At 34.3% G+C, this 15658-nt stretch overlaps 1 protein-coding gene across 4 annotated transcripts in view; it reads left to right on the top strand.

Moving 5' to 3' along the window:
• Window positions 1-15658, top strand: part of LOC126975037 (uncharacterized) — a 119383-nt gene that overhangs the window by 99800 nt on the left and 3925 nt on the right. For all 4 annotated transcript variants that reach the window (XM_050822817.1, XM_050822818.1, XM_050822820.1 and 1 more), the window contains exons 2-4: window positions 9617-12062; window positions 13282-13877; window positions 14524-14836. In XM_050822817.1, coding sequence (XP_050678774.1) covers window positions 9617-12062; window positions 13282-13877; window positions 14524-14836 — 3355 coding nt within the window. The remainder of the gene's footprint in view (window positions 1-9616; window positions 12063-13281; window positions 13878-14523; window positions 14837-15658) is intronic.

Genomic DNA, 15658 nt, shown 5'->3' with positions numbered 1-15658 from the left:
AAATTAATTTCTAATTATTTCAATACACGAACAGATTCTGAATTCGTGTGCATTTTTTCCTAGAAATATGGAATTGTTTGAGTTTATGAAGGGTATTTTATATTTAATAATCATGTATAAAGTTTAGGTAAGTATGTATGTGTCTTCATTGTTTAATTAAGGAGTTCAATTTTATTGTTTTAAATATAATATATATATATATAGATGAAAATAAAGTCATCTCAGTAAGCTGAATAAAACAGTTTCAAATAATGTATTGTGGACTATTGCAAACCTCGTAAAAGTATTAGGTACATCATTTTGCAATATACCGTCAGTTCATGGACTCTTTATTGCAATATACAAAATCTAACTCAAAACTTTTAATTAAAGATGAGTCAGTAGACTAACTTTTATCTTGGTGATTAGATACATTAACACCCATATCATAACAGGTTCTCATTAAGAGCGTGGGGTTTGATTTATAGGTCGGTGTATACAAACATAAAATCGTATATATATAAGCATAGTATCGTATAACATATTGTTGTTGAATTTAGTAAACTTCTACTTTAAGTATGACTGTTCATTGTCAGAACATTTATGAAAATTTAATATATGTTCACAAAAATCTTCACCTTTCTGCTCTTAATAGTGATTTTCATTATTATAACACTAGAAATAAGGGACTGCTTGTAAATAATTCTAGTAAACTTCATAAGATAATAGCTTTAAGGGTAAATGTATACAGTTTTACAATAAAGTCCCAGCCACTGTTCGGGCATTATCAATAAATAAATTCAAATGTTTTATTAAAAAATGTCTCCGTCGTATATCCTACTACTCCAAAACTGAATATCTAAGTGATCGGACAGCCTGGGACTAGATTATGATTATTTAATAGCAATGGCAGTGCAATATTGTATATATATATATAAAAGGGTTCAAAAAAAGAATGCTGGGAGAGTTTCTTGCGCCGATGCTTCTCTCTAATAGCGCCATTTGTTTCCGAAGCGGTGGTAGTGTTAGAATTGACATCAAAAATAATTCTAAAGGAATCATGAATTTTGAGAAAATCAATGCCTTTTATACCTTTTGAACAAAATTAATATGTCATGTTGTCGAAATCGAAAAATAAATTTGTATTTAATATAAAGTTACCGGCAAGATACAATTTCTCACTTTTTATGAAAACGCCCTACGTAGAGTCCGTGAACTGGCGGCATTATGCAGAATGATGTCATACCTTTCCGAGGATTGCATTACTCCGCAATGCCTTATGAAATTGTTTTATTCCACTTATTGTTATGTATGATTTAATTTTATAATTTATTCTTAAAATACTAAAAACTTAAAAAATATGCAGTTTGTAAATATATGTAATACATTATTAAATCTTTGAATTCAAAAGTACTTAAATATAAAATGGAAAAGTTTGCTGAAGTATCCTAATTACCCTCATATGGGCTTCTATTTCAAATATTTTTATTTATGTTAATCCTGTGTTACTTATAAACGCGAAGTAAAGTTATTCCAAGTTTAAATCTTATCTTTGTCACTACGGAATAATATGACAGGGAGAATTAATTTTAAACATGGGAATAACTTTACACTGCGTTTATAAGGAAGACAGCTTCGGTATTTCGTAACAACGTCAGTGATCTAACAATAACGACGTCTAAAATGGTGTTTATCTTTTTTTTATTACAAAACAGTGTTTAGCTTGTATTTAACTAAAATTAATATACACACTTTAGACACGCTTCAACCCGTGTTTAAATATAAGCAATCTTTAAACATTGTTGGACGCTAAATAACAGAAAGACACAAGTTTGTAATAGAACTTTTTATAACAAGTTTTCAACACATGTTTAACTTTTTTGTAACAACACAGCTTATGTTTACAATAATACAAGATATGTAAAATAAATATGTACAAGATTGATTTAACGACGGTAGTCAAAACCGGTTTTACTGCAGCCAACAGTCCTAATGCCATCTACGAATAATTGTTCTTCCTCTTCGTCTTAATCTTCCCTTCGTAAGGCTGGCATATATAGTACATAACTAATAAGTATAATATATTGCGCCGTAGCTAGTGAAATCCTACTGGGCAAATGAGACTTAACATCTTATGTCTCAAGGTGACGAGTTTCGCTCAGAATTATTGGGTTTTTCAAGAATCTTATCGTATCGTAGCGTATCAATTACCATCACCTGAACGTCCTGCTCGTCTCGTCCCTACTTTCATTCTAAAAAAAATAACAAAGAAAAAACTTCATAAACTAAAAAGATCCATATTTTTAGTAAAAAATCCACACGAATTGAGAACCTTGTCATGTATAATTTGGCATAAGGAACTTTCAAATTATTAGATTGAAAACGGGATTTTGTATGAATAGAGATACATTTTTACTAAGAACGTTTCCAAATGCCAAAGACTCAAAGAAAACGATATGGAAAAAAGTGAAGATATCGTAATAGTATAATATATGCGAGATAAGATAACTTTGAATAATAACTAACGAATATTCAGGAAACAATCTAAACAAAGATTGAAAACATAAAAAGATGTTCGTTTCTTTATAAAGAACGAGTCTAATCGCCAAAAACTAATTTCAAGACATTGCCACTTATTGGCCCACCACAACGTTATAAATATCGCCAATTATTACTGTCATAACTTACTCTAAATAATTAATATAATAACGCTTAATGAACACGATTTTAGTCCTAATTTAAATTTCCATTATAATATAAGTGCATGTAAATTACTTTATACGCAATTCGTTCTTGACCGAGTTTTTTTTTGTAATGGAACAAAAACTGTTTGTAGAAAATGTGTGTCCCACATGTGCACATGTTGCCCGCATTCGGCAGTTAGTAAACATTATAGCTCTACAGTTATGTTGCAAATGAGACCGCTATCATTTGATGAGTTGCCTATTACCTGAGTAGAATCAGCTAACTTTCGGATCGTTAACGTTTTTAACAATAAGTAGCATTTTTAGTTTATGATTTGGTTAGGCGCAGTCCGAGGAAGAATGCGTGTGTGTGATTGCTGTTCATCGTATGTATCAGCATCATTTGTTTGTAAACAAATAAATGGTTGAAGATCATCGTGCGCTTCAGCAACATTAGCTTGTAAACAAATAAATGGTTGAAGATCATCGTACGCTTCAGCAACATTAGCTTGTAAACAAATAAATGGTTGAAGATCATCGTGCGCTTCAGCAACATTAGCTTGTAAACAAATAAATGGTTGAAGATCATCGTACGCTTCAGCAACATTAGCTTGTAAACAAATAAATGGTTGAAGATCATCGTGCGCTTCAGCAACATTAGCTTGTAAACAAATAAATGGTAAAAGATCATCGTGTGCTTCAGAAACTTTTGTTTATAAACAAAAAGAATGCGGAAGCTCATCGTACGCTTCAGCAGCATTAGTTTATAAACAAATAAATGGTTGAAGCTTTCATTCTCTACAATACTCAATAACTCTTGTAGAATGCGTTACAAAGAAATTTTACAGTAATCGAAAACCTATATGATATTTCACTCAAGATAAAGAATATTCAAAATAAAAAAATATTATTTAAACCAACCCCGTAGCCTCAACCCAATAGCTTCGAGTGTCGCGTCTACTACGGGCCCATAGGCACGTCACGCGTGCCATGTCTTAGCTGTGGCGCGATAGCACAGCTTTTTGACGGCATTGCTCGGAGGGCAACCTATAAAAAGTCGCGGGCACAGCTATAAGTGCTAATAAATAAAAATGTCGATACGTGGTATGATAAATATTCGGTCGGCCGTCGTGATGAGAGCGGCTGACTTGGTCGTGTGTCGGTTTCTCCGCGTGCCGCGACCGGTCCCGCCGACCTGAATATTCACGGTATTATTATCTGACCGCGATGCTTGTCTACTCTCAGCAAATTAGAGAGACATACTGAATATAATATATAATATAATGAAACCAACTTCTCAACGAGACGCATCACGCATAAAGACTTAACGTACTGAAGTGTCAGAATGAGTCTAACCCCATTCGATCCGGAATTTTTCGTAAATGTTTTCAGCTTATATTTTGAATTAGGTATTTTAACTTTTATTTTTATTAACCTCTATACATATTTTTTCCATAAGTGCCAGGCTAGGCCAAATATATCTAGCACTGATTAAACATAAAATGGTAGTTTTATCTTCCATCAGATCAGTCAGATTAATCAATTTTTTTTCGTCTCCGAAACGGCTTGATCGATTTTCATGATATTACTCGTGTTATTTTTTAGAAAATTAATTATAATTCCTGACTCAAAACTCAGAAACCTACACAGGCAGCTCAAGTAGGTCCTGTATACTGTCATGAAGATGATGTGATGTACATGCGAATAGCACGTTTCGGCTTCAAATCATCACGCCAGCATCAGACACTTGATGTTAGATAACAACATTTGTTATGTCATAAATGGTTAATATAAATGTTCCTTTCTTCTATTTTAAAAACAAGCTCTTATCGGTGCGTCTTAGCTATGATTTTTTTATGTAAATCCCGCCATCTTTGGACAGAGATCCAATGCTGCTTCTTGGCCTCCTGATACTGACATTTATCCTCATATTCATTTTATATATATAAATTATTCTTGACTTCCCTCTGTCTTGCTTTCCTTCTGTGAAATTTTTATTCTATTATAAGAAGTGGGAGGCTCCTTTGCACAGGATGCCGGCTAGATTATGGGTACCACAACGGCGCCTATTTCTGCCGTGAAGCATTAATGTCTAAGCATAACTGTGTTTCGGTCTGAAAGGCGCCGTAGCTGGTGAAATTACCGGGCAAATGAGACTATTAACATCTTATGTCTAAAGGTAACGAGCGCAGTTATAGTGCCGCTCAGAATTTTTGGGGTTTTTCAAGAATCCTGATCGGCACTGCAGGGCGTATCAATTACCATCAGCTGAACGTCCTGCTCGTCTCGTCTCTTATTTTCATAAAAAAAAACACCTTTATTGTTTCATTACGATATATCTGATACCATTAGGTGTAGAGACTTGAAATATGTTAGGAATATTCCTCTCGCCGAGTAGAGGTATCTAAAAACGGATTTCACGAAATTTCACCCGCAAGAGTTTTTTAAATTATGAACAGAACAACGCCTGTCGGGTCAGCTAGCATGTCATATAAGATGACCTCTCATCAATCCCCTACGTTGTTACTGTGGTGACTAGGCTTCCCCTCTCATTTACCTTTCCAATATCTCTTAGCTTGTCACCATCTCAATCCAGCTATCCTTCCAACATCACATCTCAATAGCTTGCAGGTTTCACGTTTCTCTGAATCAATATTCAAGTTTCGCTTCCATACAAAACTATATTCTACATATGTTTTTAAGAATTAATCTGTAACCTTTTAAAGATGATTTGTGCAACAATCCTGTTATTCATTCAAAGGATAATAATGATGATAATAATATCTTCAGCCTCGCGAAGTGATCACCGACACTCACTCTTGCATCTCTCAAGTTACAGGTGCCTTGATGGCCTTTGATAAACGAAATCTATAACCTGTATCTATATATCAAGGATAGTGCATTCACCTCGGCGTGTCCGAACAAAGCCTGATTCAGATCACAATATCACAATAGTGATACTATCACTGCAGTCCTTGAAGCATTAAACCTAAGGGATACGGCATACTCATTAGTCGTATACGCTGAACACGTTTTAGTATCGAAGTGGCAAATATTTGACTTGAGGACATGTACTAAGGCGACATTAAATGCCAGCGACCTTGAGCGATATGAGTTCACCGCTGCCGGCCCGCCATCTATGTAACAAAGCCAATATTTTCAAAATTCTTGCGTGGAAAACAGTTTATATGCTTACAATCCTCGTTATTCACTACTAATCTAAATAAATGAACCTACACAAAAAGTACAAGCTATAAGAATAACTTTTATGAGAGAAGTACCAAAAAATGCGTCACGCTATGCCAAAAAATTTGTTTAACTTCAAAGAAAAGTGGAAGTTCAAAATGGCTCGGCAGTGTTAACTATAACCAACAGCAAGCATTAGCAACCTACAAATATAACTTAAGGATATGTGTAACACGATTAAGTAGTGTTCATAGCTCGAAATGCTATACTTTCACAACAAAACTTGTCTAAAAACACCATGTTTGCGTATTTTCTGCTTACTCTTCGCCTTAAGATGGCTTGTTCGGAATAATTGATTTCCACGACCCATATAGAGTTTAGAGTAATGGAGGCCTAATGGACTTTTAAGGGAATGGAAGATACATATTTCTTAGTTCAATATGGTAGAAATCAGAACAGTGTCTGTACTATATTACAATTACAATAGTTGAATTTGATTGAAGTGATTATTCCCAACACATTGTTTCGCAAAGGTAACTTTCGAAGAAATACTTTATTACGATATAACGGTTATTGGAATACAGTCCATAATATTATCTTTTAATTGCAACATTGAAATAGCGTTTGAAATTTTGTCATATCAAATATACTGTTTTTATATTAAAATACATTATTTGTTACATTAATTGAAGGTTGCGATCAAATAATAAGTCTACATTATACCTAAATTACATTTAAAAATATGACGGTATATTTCAAACTAAATTCTCCTTGAATTACCTCTACCATTCTGTGAGCCAAATCACATTGAGATCCTTTCATCTAATCTGGCGTAATTAAGTAACAAACATACAAACTTTCACATTTCATCCAACTGACGTCATGACTACATAAAACAACATGGTATCCATTTTTTTCATCAAGTTACGCGAGAAATTAATTTTATGGAACTGTAATTCATCTTATGATTGAATAACAATAATTTTATGGTTAATTTTTTATGGTTAATGCTTGAATGACAATAATTTTCTCCAAATAAAAAAAAAAAATACCATAAAAAAATATTGTAAACATCGGGATCAAATAGAAACACTTAAATAAATAGTAGTTAAAAAAACTAAAAATACGACTACTACAAAATAGGAAAGAAATTTAAAATTAACATCATTTCTTGTCTTATAGACGATAGATGAAAATTATATGAGTTAACAAAAATCTTATTTTACAAATTGAAAAATGGAACAATTTTATAAACAACAAGATAAATTTACGAAGTTTGAACGAAATCTGTCCATTTACAGTGGGTCAAAATCGCGCCCAAATTATTCGATTACAAATGTTAAACATACACACAGCTGAAGCTAATAAAAAGTGTGTAAAATGGGTGTAATACACTGTCTATCTGTAATTATTTCTCCCTGTCACGTAATTCTGTAGTGACAAAGGTAAGAAAAAAAACAATTAGTTTTAAGCTTGAAGTAACTTTACACTGCGTTTATTAATAAGACAGTATAACTACAGTACAGGAGGTCTTTGAAGTAAAAGCATTCCTTTTAAAGGTACGATACCATATTAATGAAAATTTTTATAAAGGAAAGTCCTCTAGTGCCAATTTTATTATTAAACTGGAAAGTAAGTCCCACAAGCTTCTTACACAAGAAGTAGTAGTAGCTGCAAGACTACAAGCCTAGCAACGTTATTACTTTCTCAGTACAAAAGTAGCACAGATTCCATTTATAGTTGTGTGAAAAATTGCATTTCTCCAATTTGTCATAAACGATAAACAAACGGACTTTCTTGTCACTATTATACTCAAACTCGAACCCATTCATTTAGTATTCAAGCGTATATGGTTATCATGTATGTATGTATGTATGCAAGAGAGCTTGGAGTAACTCGGCTCATTAAAAATTTATTTGGCTTATATACGCGAATGAATTCAATTCAGATAAAAATATCATTGATATAGATATATTATTATTTTATTTATTTATATTTATTTAGCTAGAGGTGCCAGGTTCGAATTCCGGTAGGTGCAATCATTAATATGATGAATATGGATGTTTGTTTCCGAGTCATGGATGTTTTATTAAGTAAATATATTGTATTAAGTATATCGTTGTCTTGTACCCATAGTACAGGCTATGCCTAGTTTGGGGCAAGATAATTTGTGTAAGAGTGTGTAAATATTATGTTATTATTATTATATATGAATTCAATTCAGATAAATATATTTATGTTATATTTATAAGACCCAATCTAGTTTGAAACATATAAGCGTTCAATTTAAACTGAATGCAACGATAGCCTTAATGAATACAAAAGATATTTTGTCTCCATGGAAGAAATTGATTTCTTTAAATTGATTTAAAAAAATAGATTTAAAAATACTCACAATAGGTACCTTCTCAGTAATAATGGTAATGTTACATTTACCACCTTATTACCTACGGATAAAATGAGATTTAATGAAATTGAAACGAAAGCAATAAACTCGTTGTCACTCTTTTAAATCATCATAACAACTTTAGCATTTTACAATCTCTGCTAGGTGATTCAGCAGAATTCGAATTACTTTGATTTATTTGTTACAAAGTCAATTAACTATAAAAAAATCTTAGTATTTATGAGTGTACTATCAACATTTTCACTTAGTTTACTAGCGTAATATACAAACCCTGTGTGAAAGTGAGGTAATAACTATCCTTACATAAAAACTTAGGAGTGAGAAAGGGACGGAAGAGATGATGACCATCAAACGGTTTTAGACACAATTTAGTGTCCATTAGTCACCTGTCAAATTTTCAGACCGCGTTTAAATTTTAGTGTTTTTATCGTTATTGTTCTATGTTTTAACGAATATTAATTGAAAATATAATGGTGTCGTTTTCTGCATCATTTCACATTTAAATAGTCATATGTTTATTATAAAAGTTTTGAGGTACCAAACATAAAAAAAATAGAGATGAATTGAGAACCTCCTCCTTTTTTGAAGTCGGTTAAAAACAACATACACGCAACTTTATTAAGTTCGCTTTGACAGGATCTATGAAGTCCACCCAGACTAAGTAGCGGACTTCAGCTAGTACAGTTTAAAGTTACCGTTTCTTAACTTACCTGTTCTGCGTATTTAGTATCCTACCATTGTATTGAGTCCGTAATCGTTGGGTTTACGTAAGCTTTGATTTGATCGCTGGCACGCAATAGTAACCTACTTCCTCTATTACCTTGTATGCATGTTATGTGTCTGGATTTTACAGAAGTTAAATGGCCATCTTGTACAGTACACGACTAAGATTTTACCATTTACCATAGACCAGTCCATAGTCTTCCTCAGTTTATAATAGGTACCTACAACATTACTGACTTACTTATTCTTATGTTTTCCTAGTATCTCTTCAACTTGATATGTTAATAACACCAGGTCACATCACAAATAATACGCGACAGACCTATTTTAAATTTACTTTGTACAGTTGTGAATATTCACAAATTACTCGGCTTTAGCACTGTGGATTGTCCCTGTTCGAAATGTATTTATTTATAAAAATGTTAAAAATATTATAGTAACTTGATATAATAAGGAGTGTGAACTAAGAATTCAAATCAGGAATTACCATCATATTAGCGAATAAATTATACTATTATGATATGCTATTAAATTTAAATACGTCCATAATAGATTTACGTAGATCCATGATAGATTTAATATACCATAATTAGAAAGTTGTTCCACAAACCTAATTATTAATATTTTTCTTTTACAGAATGCCAGTTATGTGATCAACAGACGCTATTCGAGGGGCAAAATGTCTCCAGTATGCCACAACTTCGTGCAGAATGCGTGGAAAAAAGATTTTTGCTCCAACTGTTTCAAATCTCGTGAAGAACATGTAAAACAAGACAAAACTAGCGAAAGCACCAAATATACATCGACTCCATTCCAAAATAGAAACACATTCTTTAAGAAAACTCCGCCGAGTATCCTTAAAGCTCAAACTAAAAATAAAAACAAACGAAATGTACGTTTCCCTGAGGAAGTTTGTAGCGTTATTGGATTTGGAGGTGATGACTGGTCGGATGGAGAAGAATTCGAAGTATCTGAAGACAACGGTGATGAAGACACCTTTCCAGATACAGAAGAAGAACGAGAACTTCATAGAATAACGAAATCTAATACGGACTTTAATACTGTTAAAGCTAACCTTTTAGGAGATTCTGTTGCTAAGTCATATACTTCATTATTATTAGGCAAAGTACAAACAGACTCAGACGGAAAAAAGAAAACTTTAATGGTGTCTGTTACCCCGTTTGGTCATGATAACAAAGGACCCGCATCTAAAACCCACATTCGTAAAAATGCTGTTATCAATGTTACCGAACCCCCCACCGAAGAAATGAGTAATTATAAGACAAATATTATCCTTTCAAGTTATATTAAAGAATCTGAAACAATCGTTACAACAGAAGGTGTTAAGTCTTCAGATACAATATTATGCACAGAAAAATCTCTGTTAGAGGAGATTTCAGAAACTTTGCAGCAAAACAGAATGGGTGGAACTGATTTAAAATTATCCCAAAACAAACCAACTGTTGTTGAAGAAAAAATCAAAGAAAGTATGCAAGACGAGTGTGAAAAGAAAGAGTTCAGTGAGACGAAAAAGAATGGAATTGTTAGAAAATCTCCTCTACCAAAAACTCAAGATCGACCAAAAGTTAACCTCAGTAAGTCAGAGTTTAAATTTTGTAAAATTAACATCGACAGCAGCAGTGTAGATTCAGCCGTAAGTACATTAAATTCAACGGCGAATAATTCATTCACTTCTGATGACGAGAGTTTCAGCGCAAGGACTGATTCCGACAACGATGATAGCGGACACTTTTCTGAGCCACACAAGTGTGATGAAACCATTAAAATTAAAGTGTTCAATGATACTGACAACAACATAAAAATGTCTCCAATCAGGCAGTTGAGAAAAGTTGATGGGCAAGTGAATAGTGGTTATTCAACATTTCAAAGCCCAATAATAGACATGCCTTCGATCATTCCCAAACCTGAAATAATTTTCTCCGCGGAAGCAAGCCGAGAACTAGCTGGCGAACCTGATGGGAGAGCTGATCCTGACGAAACCAGTGAAGCTCCAGCTTTGCCTAAAAGTCCTGTCCCCACCATGGACCCTCGTCCGTCCTTTTTACACGGCATTATAAATGATATTATGCCATCAAAACCAATAGTACCTGAAAAACCTAAGCTTCCCGCCAAACCGGTTATCAAGCAAACAACTAAAAAAGACATTACCATATCACATCAAAACATGACGCAATCGAGCCAAAACGACGAAGAGAAAGCCTTTAGATATATGAGCAAGGAAAAAACTAATGAAGTATGTGAAGAAAAGTCGGATTCCATTTATTACGCAAAACCAGTATTAACTAAACAGGACAGCGACACCTCACTAAACAGCTTGTGCAAACGGAAAGCGCCAACCCCACCCTTATCTCCAACTGAGGAGTTTTCTAACAATATTTACCAAAGAAACCCAAACGGGTTTATGAAGTCTGACTCACCTGTCGTCCGCGAGATGGAGAAACGTGAGCGAGCGGTTATGTCATCACCGCCAAAACAAAAACACGCAAATGATACAGACTCAAATAAATCGGACATCGTACCCGAACCGGCTCCTCGACGAAACATATCTCTGTCCCACGACAACTTGCTTTTAGACGACAAGAGGAAAGGAAAGCTTAAATTTTCATTGAAGAAACTACTTCGTATTGGATCTTCGAAAGATTTAGATAAAAAGGAGATGAGTATTGCCACAGTAACTAAAGTAATTAGCAGGACCGAAGAAATATATGATTTGACACCAAAACCCAAGCCGCGGTTGGTTATTATACATCCTTTGGATATTAACGGATCGAGTGTTGAAGTGGTGAAATCGAATTGTGAAGTAGCAATGAATACGCGTCGCATGAGTCACGATGACATGTCGCTATACAGTGGGAGTAGTTCCGTGACAGATGACTTGCCCAAGGTCGTGAACAAGCCGCCTCCACCTCCAAGGTTATCGAGTGAGGACTACAAGAACTCCTCGAACCTGCCAAAGCCGGCGCGACCACCGCCTCCTAAATCGGTTGCTCTACAAAAGAAGCAAAAACAGCAGACTTGGGCTGCCACGCCTTCAAATAGTGACAACATTTATGCTAATTTGGGTAAGTCACAAATATTGCATTTTAGTGCTTTTGCCACGATAATTAAAACATAATTTTTTTATTTTGTTGCTCAACCGATAGGTTAAGGTTTTTGATAGGTAGTATTTTATTATTTATATAGATACAATATTTGTATATCATTTCTTTTTTGTTTGGATTTATGGGACAGCTGAGCGTACGGGCACCTGTTGCTACGTGATCACTGCCGCCTCTATTCTATTGCAATACCAGATGAATTTCAGGAAGATTGCCGTTCTTAGAGTTGGGGAACTTATTTTTACGAAGGTACCCATGTCGTATTCACCTAGGAACCACCAAGGTAATTTTCTAGGGCCAAAAGAGATAAAACTGAAAATGGTTAATTTTTCCCCTTTTTCTTCCGGCACTAGTGCACTATTTTCGTCAGAAAAAGGCATGGCTGGTGTTATAGGCGTCACCAATACTATCATTGGTATGACAATACATGTTGGAAACATCCATCATATCAAACATATGCAGAAGTAGTGTAATACCAGCGTGCACGGTAAGTCACGCAACAACCATCGACAACGAGCTGTATATTGCGCACAGTAAAGAACCTGGTGATTTACTTGTAAAGCTCTTGGGAAGCCCATTGGTCTTTTTGATACAATGTACTAGGATACACATTACCAGATCCAAGTGAATGAAATTTATATTACTAGAACAAAAAGCATCTTCGCGTTCTTTAACATCCCTTGATGTAGTTTTACTATCTAGGCGTAAAGCACTGACTTATTCCGCACCTGTTATTAGGTGCGATAATCAATCAGTCATTCAGTTTCATCTTTTCATTAAATTTATATATAGTTCAATATTCTCCTCTATATTTACTTAATAAGTTTTGCTATACATAACATCGTTAAAATCGTTTTATTTGTTAAGAACCATAGTTTTATTACACAATAAAATACATATATTCAAATTTTATTGCGTTCCTTAATATCCGGCATTATATTGAATAATATTAACGTATTCCCATATTTAGACACAGTAAACCTACACTAAACATAATATTATAATAATTTGTTTTTGGACCTACTAGTGAACAAAGGCCGATTCGCTTAGTTACTTCTGCTACTAAATTGTCTTGGGAAAACATACAAGCTGAAGACTTAAATAATTAATAGATCTTGTCACATAACATAACTACTTCCATAAAATATTTAACTTACCTTCACTTAATTTTGTTTGTTATCAGGGGAAATAAGATCGGCACTTGCACCAAGGAAGCCAGAACGCACAGCAAGCATGCGTGAGCGAGAATCACAGCTGGAACTACTGAAAAGACGAACTCAGATAGATGATGATGACAACGAGGTTGACGATGGTCCTCAAGAACTAGTTCAAGCAACCAATGAGCCAGTTATCAATAACTACGACGAAATATACAACACCGTCAAATACGAAGAAGAACATAGTGACTCGGCAAAAAACAGCGACAGTGACTACGAATATGTGCACAACGCTCGCTCCAGTTCACCAGAATGTGACGCAAAACCAAAAGAAACTGAACAAAAAGAATCTGCAGAATACCCTAAGTATACAAACGGTTTTAGATCATCGCTGCCTTACTGCGGCAGCGAAACAGAATCTGAAATCTATTCCCCGTACAGCTTTTACAGCTCGAACGATAATATGGATAGCCCGAATGACGATTACCAAGCAGAAATGACGCCTAAAACTAGCAAGCTAAGGGTCAGAAAAGGTCGAAGCGTGGTACACAAGAACTTAGAGGATAATTATGGAGCTGTTGTGATTGCTAACCACGAAGCGTTGGCTCAGGTTTTAGAACAGGTAATTTGTTTGTGGCATGTAATTGATTACGATTGATGTAATAATAGATCGCTTTTACGTAAACTTATTTGATCGAGCGTAATTATTGATTGTCTGTTACGAACTGGCAACTTTCTCTGTAACTAGTTCTATTTAAAGTAGGTACTAACTATACAGGGCTGCTTAGTGTTTTATATCAATTACGAGATCTTTATTTATATGTTCAATATTACTATTATTGACATGAAACTTTTAATTCTTCATATTCTCTGTAACTAGTTCTATTTAAAGTAGGTACTAACTATACAGGGTTGCTTAGTGTTTTATATCAATTATGAGATCTTTATTTATATGTTCAATATTGCTATTATTGACACGAAACTTTTAATGCTTCATATTCAGCCTGTGTATTTATCAAATAAAATATATCTAATGTGCTTTTAAACTTACTAATCGTACCTACTTATGTTTTCCATTTGATCACCAATCTGAATTTCATTGTGGCAAGATTATCATAAACAACAAATTTCTTAATTTAAGATTTGACTACTCTGGTACCTTACAAGATCCTTAGTTTCTTACATCTTTGCCCTGATATAAGGATTGTCATAACGAATTGTAACCATTTTAAATATCCATCTAAATATGTATTTTATTTTTATTTTAGGTACAACAAAGTGCATCTATGCAGCCATCGCTCCGTGGACTGAAAGCTTGCACCAATCTCCGCTGGAATGACTTCTCGATCCAACAAGCTAAATACTCCACAAAGGCTGGCAAGCGCTTCTTCTACCCTGCTGTTTGGAACTCCAGCCAGGGTCCAGTCAATGTAACCCTCATGCTTTACAAAGAGCACATGGGCTCTCAGATGGTCTGTCAGTCTGTACAGCCGCAAACGTTAAGTTTGAATGCGATCACGGAATTCTGTGACTTGGTGCCACTGCAACAGTTTGGTGAAGATGGAGAGGATTTAGTTCAAGGTTCGTTCTATCAATCGATTTTGTCGTAGTATTATAAAAGGCTTATTGACAACAATATTGGTAATTTCTAGCGGTTGATAGTTAGATCACCGGTAAATTAGTGATGTTGAACAGTTCTTCAATCGTGAAAAGTTTTTCATCAGTAAAGTGACTTTCATTTTAGTGAGGTCCACAAACGTTTTTATCGATAGACTGCTTTAACTGTGGGGATTGATTTAAGCCATGCCCTTTATATCGATGATAAGCATCGTACCTATAGGTTTTATCGCGGTATTACCATTCTACCCTAGGTAGGGTAATGCGTAGGTTATCCTTACCCACTTTGTGCGAGGCACTCACAGCAATTTCACATCCTTCATTTCCTTTATACACACCCTTTCCATTTTGTAGATTTATAAATCTCAAAATATATATACATAGATATGTTAAATGGCGAAAATGGAAGTCTTTATAATATTAATTCAAAATAAGATACGTATTCTTATACAATGTATCTTATGTTTTTCAAATGAAAAAAGTTTTTCTGTTGAAGCATTCTTTGAACGCTGTTTTTTCTATAAATATTCCAACATTTTTACAGTGAGCGTGCTATATGATACTTATGCACTTTTACGTAAAGCTTATGCAATACGATTATGAATATTATTTGCTTATAATCTGGTTTTTAATGACCGAAGTTCATAGCGGTTTTGTTATACCGGTACAGCGAGAAGAGAAATAAAGACTGGCGGTCGTATATAGGTAAAAATTCAACCATTATTCATGCAATATTTTTAGATATTAGAGAATAATAGCTTATTTAAAAAAAACACAACATTTAAT

Source organism: Leptidea sinapis, chromosome 34 (assembly GCF_905404315.1).
Source record: "Leptidea sinapis chromosome 34, ilLepSina1.1, whole genome shotgun sequence".
NCBI classification, from domain to species: Eukaryota; Metazoa; Arthropoda; class Insecta; order Lepidoptera; family Pieridae; genus Leptidea; species Leptidea sinapis.
The sequence above is the reverse complement of the archived record's forward strand: the minus strand, read 5'-3'. Positions and strand labels throughout refer to the sequence as shown.